Source organism: Eptesicus fuscus, chromosome 18, assembly GCF_027574615.1.
Source record: "Eptesicus fuscus isolate TK198812 chromosome 18, DD_ASM_mEF_20220401, whole genome shotgun sequence".
NCBI lineage: Eukaryota > Metazoa > Chordata > Mammalia > Chiroptera > Vespertilionidae > Eptesicus > Eptesicus fuscus.
The window spans coordinates 2,669,560-2,681,767 of NC_072490.1; the positions used below are offsets into that span (position 1 = coordinate 2,669,560).

Genomic DNA, 12,208 nt, shown 5'->3' on the forward strand with positions numbered 1-12,208 from the left:
CTGCCCCAGCTCAGCGCCATGCAGCCTCAGGTCCCTCAATTGCTCGTTAAGACTCGTTACGGGAACTCAGCCTCCACTGTGGGTGCAGCCATCTTGTGTCACAGAAACCCCGCCTCCGCTGTGGGCGCCGTCATCTTTGTGATGGTGTGACAGTCAATTTGCATATTCCCTCATTAGATAGGATAATAGATTAAAGTAACAACATCAACAATTCATTTTACTATCAATGAAAGACTAATAATACAAAATATATTATACTAGTGGCCCAGTGCAGGGATTCATGCACACACATGCAATTGGCGCCAGCGAGAACTTTATATGCATCGTGCATGCGCGAGTCAACATTTTTAAATTGCCAGTGTGCGTCATATGTACTGGCCGGTCAGTGGGATGGATGATCAGACAGATGGACAGTTGGTCACTTAGCCTATATATATATAGAAGCCCCAGCCCAAGCATGTCAAACTCGTGGCTGGCAGTGAGTCTGACATGCTTGTGCTGGTTTGGTTTAGCGGATAGAGCATTGGCCTGCGGACTGAAGGGTCCCGGGTTCAATTCCAGTCAACTTGCAGGCTTGATCCCTGGCCCTGGTCAGGGTGCGTGTGGGAGGCAACCAGCCAATGTCTCTCTCACATCAATGTTTCTCTCTCTGTCTCTCCCCCTCCCTTCCACTCTTTCTATTAAAAAATATATATATATATATATACATATATATATATATATTTACCCATCTTGTTAAGCACAAGACAGTGCAAGGTACCTTATTCAATTCACCATGTTCTGTTTTGTTTTCTTCTTTGATTTTTTCTTTTTATTCTCAATTCACCATGTTTTAAATTGAGTTCTTTAAGTGGTATAGAATTTATGGCCTGTCCAATAGTGACACAATAGTTACCAACTGCTGAATATCAGTATGGAGCAGACATTTAGCTAAGTAATTCACTTATGATTTCCTAAATCTTCACACCACGCTCCCCTCTTTTACAGATGATGAAATGGGCTGAGAGGTCCTCAAAACTAATCAATTGTTACTTGGTAAAAAAGGATTTCAAGCATCCAATCCCAACTCTACAGACCTAATTGTGAGATCCTGATAAAGTTATTTTTCTCCAGGTCTCAATTTCCATATCTATAAAATGGAAAGTATTGTTGTGAGGGTTAAGTGATAATATTGTCCATCCAAAGAATAATATAAAGTCCTACAAAAATATGTAGAATGTCCTTATCCTTAAAGGATGGCTGCCAAAGTATTTAGGGGTAGTATGTCTGCAAGTCATTTTCAAATAGTTTCACAAAATAAATATACACCAGACCCATATGTAGAGAAAATATGGCAAAATACTGAATCTGGATGGATAAACAAGTGTTCATTTTACTATTCTTTCAGCTTTTTAATGTTTGAAATTTTTCACAATAAAAAGTTGGAAAAAATTAAGAAGTATTTTCTTTCCTAATTTGGACCAATTCTCAAATATATTGTCTAGTGAGAAAAGCAAAGAGTGTGTGTATCCCTAAAATAAAATATCCCTGGAAGAATACACAAGAAAAGGAGAATAGCTATTACTTTTGTGGCAGGTAACTGACAAAGAATAAAGGTAGGAGAAAGATTTTTCATCATACATTAATACCCTAGCTGTACCATTTTTCAAGTAATTTGTAACTTCTTTCTGTTTTTGTTAATGAGAGAGAGGAGGGGAGGGGAGGAAGGGAGGAGGGGAGGAGGGGAGGAGAGGAGGGGAGGAGGGAAGGAGGGGAAAAGAGAGACGTGGATTGGTTGCCTCCCACACGCGCCCCGCACCTGGGTCAGGAATTAAACCTGCAACCCAGGTACATGGCCTAGCAGGGGAATAGAACCCAAGACCCTTCCTGCACAGGCAGATGCTCCAACCACTGAGAAACATCAGCCAGGGCTATTTTGTAACTTTTTAATGAACCATAAAATCTCTCCTATTCTAATATTCTAAATGGCCTAGTCGCAAAACTGCCCAAAGCCTAAAATAAGGTCCACCTTAAGAAAAGACCCCATAAGGTTACAAACCTGAAACAAACATTTGAAAGCGTTCTTCTCTATTTAAAAAAAGAGAGAGAGAGGAAAAAATCAAAGTTTGGAGCTTCAGGTAAAATTTACGCAATAATTAGTATGAAACATGAAATCACTATAACAATTTTCTATTACTTGTCCATGACCATCTCCTTTAAAAAAAAAAGTAAGAAAATTAATAATAAACCAACTTCAATCACTTCAAGCTAAGCTAACATGTGGTTCATCCCACCAGATTCCTCCTCTATTAAACTTAACAACTGAAGAATAGGTGGAACAGTAAAACACTGTGCTCTGCCACTGTTTGAGAGATTCTGAGCATAAAAGGATTTCCTGCCCTGGCTGGTTTGGCTCAGTGGATAGAGCGTCAGCCTGTGGACTGAAGGGTCCCAGGTTCGATTCTGGTCAAGGGCATGTAACTTGGTTGTGGGCACATCCCCAGTGGGGGGGGGGGGGGGGGTGCGGAAGGCAGCTGATTGATGTTTCTCTCTCATCAATGTTTCTAACCCTCTATCCCTCTCCCTTCCTCTCTGAAATCAATAAAGATATATTTAAAAAAAAATAAAATAAAATAGGGAAGAGAAAATCAGAAAAAAAATTTTTTTAAATGATTTCCTACATATTCCCCACATTCTATTAGCTCCTTTTAAAATTTTTTTATTATATTTATTGGGGTGACGTTGTTAATAAAAGTACACAGGTTTGGTTTCAGGTGTACAATTCTATAAGGTATCATCTGCATATCGTATTGTGTGTTCACCACCCCAAGTCTCTTTTAGCTCAACATCCAAACATGGAAAACCCGAATCTTGACAGCTTCAAGCAAATCGATTCCTAAAGAGCCTAAACATACAAGCTTATATAAACCACAAAGGTCAACTCCAGTAAACCAGAAAATTACAGGACGACACTGTCCATGAACCTCTCCCTCTACATGAACAAAGCGTTCAGAACAGAAAGATGCTGCTGGCGTAATTAAAACTTGCAGACTAATTAAAAGACTTCACTAAAAGCAGAGGAGGGGAAAACAGCGTGATGTGGACAGGGGCCAGTCCTTGGGGACTCGGAGCTACCACTGAGGCTGCAGAACTGCTTCAACAAATGCGAAGCCCGCGTGCGAACACAGCGACCAAAGGAGGAAGCCGTCTAGGACGAGAAGACGGCATTCAGCAAGCGCCTGTGACACCCCGGGTGGAAACGACTGTAACCCACGGAAACGGGTTCCCGGGCAGCGTGGCCCGCATTCCGAGGTCTGGCTCCCGCCGCCCGACCTGCACAACTCGGCCCACCGCCCCCCTCCACCAGGGGGTGGGGGGTGGGAGGAGTGCCCGGAAGGCTCCGCCCCGCCGGGCGGGTGCAGGGGGAGGGAGCTCCCGGCCGAGGGAGGGGAAAGCCCGCCCAGGTGACTGGAGCTAGAGGCGGAGACAGTGTGGGAAGGGGGCCGCCGTACGGAGGGGAAGATGGAGCCCCCCAGACCGTACGGAACGGAGACTGTGTGATTGGGAGGAAAGAGATGACCAGGGGAATGAGGGGGGCCCCTCCTATAGGTAGGGACGGGCACACCCCTACCCCTCCACTCGGAGCCGAAGAGTTACGCTCGCGGAGCCTCTTTCGCGGACCAGGGGGAGAACGTGGAGGCCCCGCCCCCGAGCCCAGAACCTGGAGGAGGAAAAGTCCTGTCAGGCCCGGGGCCCAGCCTCCCCGGCGGCCCGGCCCGCCCCCTTCCCGCCGGCGGCCCAGGCAGGTGCCGCCCCTCCCCCAGCCCGGCGCCCACTCTCCCGCCCGCCGGGCCACGCGCCCCATCTCCTCGCGCTCCTCGCAGAGACCTGTCTCCCTCCCCAACCCACTCACCTTCCCGGGCGGCTCCGCCGCTCCCCCCCGACCCGGCCAGCGGCCACAGTTCACACACACCGCCTCAGGTCCCGCACTCTCCCTCACACACACACAGCGCGACCAAGGCTCAGGAGCGGCCCACATATTATGCGTCACTGGCGCGCTACGTGCTTCGTGCGCGCGCGCGCGCGCCTCCCCAACTTGGCGCGAGGCTCGCTAGGCGGGGAGGCGGGGCGGGGGGGGGGAGCGCGAGCGGCGGGACCAGGTCGGACCCCGCAGCCGCCTGGGAAATGAAGTTCCGCTTCTAGGGCCTGGACCCTTCAGTCTTAATTGGCGCGTGCGCACTCGGCCCCTGCGTATTGACTTCTGGGATTTGTAGTTTTAGGCTTCACGCGAACTGCCGTGTACTGATTGGCTTCTTCAGAAGGCGGAAGCGAAAAAGGAGGAGGAACTCGAGTCCTTCCCAGCCAGCCGTATAAACGCTTGCTTCCTTCTCAGGACCTTATCGCGCCCCCTGTGACTGGGCAGAGCTTTGGTCCCATTCTGCCATTTGCACCATTATTAACATACCAGGATCTAAGAAAATTCTTCCCACAAGCACATCAGAAATCACAGCCCCCACTAAACAGAAGGCTCTGTTTTTCTTTGTCTTTCTGTTCAAGGCCTAGTGAAGTCTGTGGAATCAATAAATATTTATCACACACACAAAACACTAACAACAACAACAAAGAAGCTAGCCTGATTGCTGGGTCTCTTTTTTTTTGGGGGGGGGGGATTGCGGGGGGGCGGGGGGGGGGGAAAGTCTCTTGATTCTATTCTCCACTGCACCCCATTCCCTTCTTTCCAGAAAAGAGGCCTCCCTCCTTTACGTAAGTGTGTAACTGGGAGCAGCTGCTCAAGCACAAAACTCTAGGATGTGGGGTGGCAGTGCCACAGCGTGGCTCCTCTCTGCTTCCCTTCCGCCTCCCATGACACACAGCTCTCTTCTCGGTGCTTCTGGAACTTTGCCTGTATCAATAGTGGCCACTATCCTTTCCTTTGACTTTACAGCAGGCTCAGCTCTGAGCCAGGTGTCCTACCAACACTTTTCCATATAACCTTCACTACCACCCCGCAGAGAGATACCGTTAGCCGCCACTACAGGTGAGAAGTCTGCGTGCAGAGAGGAATGGGGCCCAGGTTCATGGGTCCAGGGGCTGGAGTTGTAACTTTCCCAGGCCTGTCCACCAGCACTCCTTCCACTGACTTTCCTGCCATATTTCCCTGGGCCATAAACCCAAGTGCATAAGAATGGAGTGTTCAGGCCTTAGATTTCCTTTGCTAGTGGTGACGTCCACACTGGCTGGGGTCCTGAAAGGCAGAGCCCTCGTGGGAACACAGGGTCCAGCTCACCGGTTCCTGGCACAGCCTCAGCCTGCCACCAGATGGCACTGTTCCCTTTCAGAATCCCAGTCTGGGGTCGAGTCAGGGATGGGAGGGAGGGAAGGGTTTTGGAGAAACCAGGGGACTGGGGAAACAGAGCAGGAGCTACACAGGACCTGTCTAGAAACTGCTCCCTCCAGAATCTCTACTCTGTAACGTCTACCCTAGACCCCTGCCAGCAGCCCCCCACACACATAACCACACACCTGCAGGAACTCCTAGACACCCCACCCTGAGATAGGTCAAGGGCAGCACCCAGATTTTCTGGGCTGCACAAACATTCCAAGCATGCTCACTAACACACTTCACAGGACGGGCATGCATGCCAGATCCTTGTATTCACACCTGTACATTGCACAGCCAACATTTTCACATGTAAGTACACACAAGCACAAAGCCACAGAAAACCCAGGCCCACATGGCCAGCTTGATCTGGCATATCGCTTCCAAATCATTGGAAAAATACTCCTCTTTTTTTATTTTTTATTTTTGAAAGAGGTTTCTTGACCTCTTTGGAAAAACATCTCTGGACTCTGTTCCTCCAACCCTCCACCTGCCTGTGTACCACCACCATCACCATCCCCAGCACCAAGGGCTTCAGACTCAGGTGTGCTCCACCTGCCCTCACCCCCAAGCAAGGCCATGCACTGGGGTAGGAGTAGCCATCCCATGGGTAGGAAAGCCAATAGCACCAAGTCCTCTGGCCCAAGGGAGGTCCTTTCCCCCTCTCCACCCTTTCACCACCCCTTCCCTCCCATTGCCTACTTCCAGGCTCACCTGACCCAGGACTCCCACTAGCCCAATACGCATCCTGGTGCCACCACAACCCCTGTGCCTCCTCCTGCAACTCCCTAGGGCCGGGAGGAGAGGCCAACTGCCCCACATCCACTGCCACTCTGCTGGTGGCTGCACAGCTCCTGCAAGTGTCTGGGGTCACAGGAGCCATCAAAGGAGAGGCTCGGGGCTGCCAGGCCCTGGGGACGCCAGCCTGGACTGAAAGGGAATTCCAGTCATCCACTCAGTGCTCCCTTCCCCACCCGCCACCCCACCTGGGAGCCCCTACAGTCTCCTAGAAAAATGGAACACTAACCCCCATTGTCCAAGACGTGTGCAAAGCAACCACTCCTATAGGGCCACATCCTCGTATCCACTCGTCTTACAGAGGGAACACTGAGGCTCCACAAACACAACACTTGAGCCCGGCCGGCATGGCTCAGGGTTGAGCATCGACTTATGAACCAGGAGGTCAAGGTTCAATTCCCGGTCAGGGCACATGCCTGGGTTGCGGGCCCGATCCCCAGTAGGGGGGGCGTGCAGGAGGCAGCTGATCCATGATTCTCTCTCATCGTTGATGTTTCTATCTCTCTCCCCCTCTCCCTTCCTCTCTGAAATCAATAAAAATATATTTCTTACAAAGTTAAAAAGACAACAGTGGAAGCGCACACCTGTCTCGGTCTCCAGGGGCAGTCCCTGTCTCCTGCTCCCACAGCACAACCTCCTAGATAGGTCTGAGGCGCAACTGGGACATGAAGCAGCGACTCCCAGCGCCCCCCCACCCCCAGCTCCCACCTACCAGTCAGAGCGAGGAGCTCCCAGAAGAGCCCCGAGCAATATTTAGGACATACTTATATTTTTAAATAGCATTGTTTATGAGAAATTAAAATGGAACTGGCCATCTTATATTTTATTTGGCAGCCCCACCCCGGAACCACTTGCTCAGCCACAGTCCCCAAGGACTCCCCGCCTGCAGCCCCCAGGGCCTCATTTAAGTCACCTGAGAAATAGTTACAAGCAGATCAGAAGCGCTGCCTCCCGGGGGGTCTCATTAAACATTACACAGGCCAAGTGGTCCAGGCTCCCTGACCCAAAAGCTGATGATCTGGGTGGATCAGGCTCAGATTCTGCCCTTCCCCCGCTACCCCTAATGCCGGTGCTCCTCTGTATCGGGGAGAGTTTGCAGGAGGCGGGTCAGCAGGGAGGCCAGCTTTGGGGGCTGTCAGATGTGCATCCCAACAGCGGTGTTTCCATTTATCAGCGGTGGGGCCTTAGCTTCGCTGCCTCCCCCCTCGAGCTTCCGCTTCCCTGCCTGGGCCATGGGGACAAGGACACCTCCTTGCTAGCATCGTTCCGGGGATCAAATGCCATCACGCTTGTAACGTGCTTAGCTGGGGGCCTCGGCCTGGCACACAGCGATGCCAGCTAAGTGATGGCTCCCCCGGCTAAGTGGATTGCTCTGGGTCCGCGCGCCCCCTGGAAGTTTCTCAGGACCACCTGCGCCCCGCTGGTTTCTCTTTGCCCCCCGTCCTGCGGGCTGGAAGAGCTCAGGCTTCCCTCGTGTGAGTGAGAAGTGAGCTCCTTACCGGAAAAATCCCAGCGCATGTTCTCAGGAGCACTGGGAAGCGGCCGAGATACCAGTCTTGGGGATGGCCGGTCCACTCGGGGTCCCAGCCCAGAACTGAAGCCCGAGGGGGTCAGAGGGTGGGCGAACAGCACCTGCTCCTGGGCTTCCTCATGCCGGCAAGGGCTCCCACCACCCAGGGGTGACGGCACTCAAGGCCGAAGAGCCCCTTGGACGCCAAGCCACACATGTCTCCCTCCCCAAGCCAGCCAGCCGCCCTGCCACCGGTGGAAGTATCTGGAACTCCTGCCCGGAGCACACTTCCCTCCCTGGGGTTCTCTGGCAGGATGGTGATGTCACAATCAAAGTAGAGGCCTGAGGGGCGGCCGGCGGACCCTCACATGCACCTGCCCGGCACAGAGAGGGGCTGCAGCACCAGGGCCAAACTCTGCCACCCAGGCCCCCGCCCCTGGCAGGTCCAGTTGTCATCCCTGCTGGCTCCCGCGACCCTGCCGTTCCCAGAGGCACTGCTCCAGGTGAGAGGGGGCGGGCGGGCAGTGCAGGGCAGGCCAGGAGAAAGCGCACCCAGCTCTCTCGCCTCGGTTTCTGGAATGGGATGTCATCCAGGAAGAAACAGCCGAGTGCGCGTTGGGGAGAGAGGTCCTGGGCTTGGAGGCAATGCCTGTGTGTAGCTACACGACTTCCTCACGGGACTCGGGAATCTGGTCTGAGCCACTTGGGAGTGCTCTGGGGAGCGGGGGCGCAGACCCTGATGAAGACTCGGGTCCGTCAAGCCTCCCCCTCGGCCAGCTCATCCGCTTAGAAAAGCCTGGAGAGGAGTGGCCTCGTCTCTGGGAGGAAGCTGCTCTGCCCCCCAATTCTGCGGTCGGTCGGAGACCCACCATGGCCACCATCTGGCGTCACCACCGGCGGCCCCTGCCCAGACCGGGTAGCACTGCGCCTGGACCGCGAAGAGAGAGTGCCAGGGGCAGCCAGGAGCGCCCAGGGAGGCCTGGCAGCCGAGGCCGGCGGGGAGAGGGGTGTCCTGGGCTCTTACCGTGAGGCAGCTCCTTCCTCGTCATGCCTCAGAGGTGGGGGTGTCTCTCCATGAAAAGTCACATGATGTTCCTGGCGGGAGGCCCTCTGCCCGGCTCCTACTTCCCCAGCCCCACACTCATCACAGAACAGCCCTCTGTGAAGTCACAAAGCTGGCTGCCTCCCGCTGCCCGGGGATCAGGACACGCAGGGACCAGTGGGAATTCCTTGGGGGCCTCAGACGTGGCCGTTGGACCCCGGGGAGCCGTGTGGGGTCTGGAGGGGCTCAGGTCCTGGGGAGCGAAGGGTCTGCTGGGGACCTGGGGATGGGGACAGTTTCTCGGGCCTTGGTCACTGCCAGGAGGTGAGAACAGCTGGGGCCGGGGCCTGTCCCTCAAGACCCGGGGGCGGGGGCAGGAGCTCCCACCATCGCTGGGCCCAGTGCTTCATGGCCGAGAGGTCAGACCCCGGACCAGGGACCAGACCGCCCCCTCGGCCCACTTCCTGGGCAAGCTCGTGGTGCGGCCAAATCCCACTGCACGGACACGCAGCCCTGATGGCCTGCTTGTAGGAAGGGGCATGTGAGAAATGGGAGTGCTGGCTTCCCTGGCTTCCCCACTGCGGGCGGGGGGGGGGGGGGGGGTTGGGGGGGAGCAGCTGGGAGGAGGGGCTTCACCGCCTACCTTAGCGTCAGCCACTGCTGTGAAAGGGCGCCCTGGTGTGGGGCTGGGGAGCCGGCCACTCGATGGAAGCCTTGTTTTCAAAACAAATGAGCCCTGGCTGGTTTGGCTCAGTCGGCCTGTGCACTGAAGGGTCCTGGGTTCGATTCTGGTCAAGGGCACATGCCCAGGTTGCAGGCTCAATCCACAGTGTGGGGCGTGCAGGAGGTAGCCAATCAACTACTTTCTCTCATCATTGATGTTTCTGTCTCTTCCTCTCCCTTCCTCTCTGAAATCAATTTTTAAAACATATATATAATAAATAAAAATTAAAAATAAAAACAAATGAACAAGCCTAGCTGGTTTGGCTCAGTGGACAGAGTGTCAGCCCACGGACTGAATGATGGGTCCTGGGTTCGAGTCCAGTCAAGGACACGTACCTCGATCCCAGACCCCAGTTGGGGACACCTGCAGGAGGCAACAAATTGATGTGTCTCACATCAGTGTTTCTGTCCTCCTCCCCTCCACTCTTTCTAAAAATCAAGGGAAAAAATATCCTCGGGTGAGGATTAACAAAAAACAATTGAACAACATCGTTTTCAGTCAAGTCAAGGATTCCTGAGCCGGCTCTGTGCCTGGCCCTGCACCCCGTGTCCCTGGTGGAGATGACAGGTGCCCCCCTCAAGGGTCCAGAGTCTAGGGACTGAGTGATTGTGCTCAGGCAGCAGTGGGGCAGCCGGCAACCCAGGAGCCCCACCGCCAGGCCAGAGCCCTCCACTCTCTCCTGGTAAGAACAGACCAGAGTCTCGATGGCTTCTGATCCTTGAGCCAAGGCAGCGGCACATGCCTCTCCAGGTTTGCAGGTTGGGCCTTGGGGTCGTTCATTCAAGCCCCGCCAACACCCAGGGCCTCCGTGGTCTGTCTAGGCCAGTGGTCGGCAAACTGCGGCTCGTGAGCCACATGCGGCTCTTTGGCCCCTTCAGTGTGGCTCTTCCACAAAATACCACGTGCGGGCGCGCACGTACAGTGTGATTGAAACTTCGTGGCCCATGCGCAGAAGTCGGTTTTTGGCCTGGGCGAGTCTATTTTGAAGAAGTGGTGTTAGAAGAAGTTTAAGTTTAAAAAATTTGGCTCATAATACCTCAATAAAAAAAAATGTAAAAAAAAAAAAGAAATTTGGCTCTCAAAAGAAATGTCAATCGTTGTCCTGTTGATATTTGGCTCTGTGGACTAATGAGTTTGCCGACCACTGGTCTAGGCCAGCAGAGTGCTTGGGGACAGACGTGGCCTGAGGCAAGTTTCCCCACCCGTCGCTCATAAGTCTACTACACGTTGCATCAGTGTTACTTTACCATGGAATCCTTTCCCCCCAGTGACGTCTTGTGCATCTTTTCATCAAGTAGCTAAAGGGAACCCTGTGGGGAGTTGCAGGACAGGGTGTGGCCAAGTCCCGACCAATTCTGTGGAACCTCTAGGGCACATGCCCGGGTTTCAGGCTCAATCCCCAGTAGGGGGCGTGCAAAAGGCAGCCGATGAATGATTTTCTCTCATCATGGATGTTTCTCTCTCTCCCTCTCTCTTCCCTCTCTGAAATCAATAAAAATGTATTTTTTTAAAGGCATCCCCAGTAGGCAGGTGTCACTCTGACTCCTCCCTTCCCTTAACCTCACTTCCAGTTACCAGGACCCCACAGCCATTCCCTAAACAGCTCTGACTCCATCTGTGCCCCCTTCAGTTGAGTCCACCCGCTTCTCCTGCTTGGACCGCTGGAGAGCCCCCTCACCCCAGGGCTGGTTTCCAGCCCCCACTCCTGGGAGCACTGGAAATGCAAGTTGTTAGACGGTCAGTGTGCTTTCCAAGGCCCCGTCACACCTCTGGCCTCGTTTCTTTCCATTTTGCTAGTGCAGCCCCCACCGCTTGCCTTGGCCTCTGCTGCTCCCCCTGCTCATCACCCTCTTCTCCGTCTTTCCTCACCCCCTTCCTGCTCCTGCCTGCCCTCCCCTGCCTTCCCCCCAGTCTTAGTTACCGCCATGGTGATAATAGTCAAACCCCTCCCCACCTCCAAAGATTCTTTAAGCAAAACAAGGAACTGATTGTAAGGAGAGAAGGGGGCACTTTTTGGATCCACCCCAAGAATCTTAGTCCTTCCTTCTCTTCTTTCTTTCTTTTTTAAATTTTTATTTATTGATTTTGAGAGAGAGAGAGAGAGAGAGACATCAAATTTGTTGTCCCACTGGTTAATGCATTCATTAATTGATTCTTGTATGTGCCCTGGCTGGGGACCAAGCCAGAAACCGTGGCACATGGGTTGATGCTCTAACCATCGGAGCCACCTGCCAGGGCCCTTCCCTCCTCTCTCTGCGGCTCTCAGCCCGTGCTGTGCTCTCTGGCGCTGGCCTCATAGGTCTCTGTGTCTCTGAAATTTGACTCCAAGTTTATATCTCGAGTTATAGAATCCAGTTGGCCCATCTACAATTGGGCATCCTCCCTGGGCCGATCAGCCTCAGCGAGGGCACTGGGACAGATGGCAGGGACACACTCTCCGGGCCTCACTCCTGGTCCCATCGGAGAGTCCGTCGGTCACAGGAAAGGAGGACATGGGATAGGTAGACCCCAAAGGTACCTCCTGCAACGCTTGGCGTACTTGCCCTGTGCTCCCTCCTGTGGTGTGGCTGCCTGTCACTGCTCTGCCTCCCCCGTGGACACAAGCTCTTGGAATAGAGGGAAGTTGTGTGCCGACCGCTGTCTCCAGGGCCGAAACACCCTGTGCCCAATTAGTATGTGAGATGAAGTGCCAAGAACGCCCAGGGAAGGCCTGGCTTTCAGGTTCAGGGAGGCATCGCAGGAGACGTGACCTTTGGGCCAGGCATTGAGGCAGGA

The 12,208-nt window shown here is 53.6% G+C and overlaps 1 protein-coding gene across 4 annotated transcripts in view; it reads right to left on the minus strand.

Moving 5' to 3' along the window:
- The window catches only part of DCAF1 (DDB1 and CUL4 associated factor 1), a 58,719-nt gene extending 49,989 nt beyond the window's left edge, over positions 1-8,730 (minus strand). For 2 of the 4 annotated variants that reach the window (XR_003614123.2, XM_008155225.3), the window contains exon 1: positions 8,692-8,707. Coding sequence is in view for 2 of the 4 variants with exons in the window: in XM_054708050.1 (XP_054564025.1) it covers positions 8,692-8,716 (25 nt within the window). In the remaining 2 variants the exon portion in view is untranslated. Of the gene's footprint in view, positions 1-8,691 lie in introns of all 4 variants that reach the window. The other 2 variants (XM_054708050.1, XM_054708049.1) reach the window with 2 other exon arrangements.
- Positions 8,731-12,208: the final 3,478 nt, after the last annotated feature.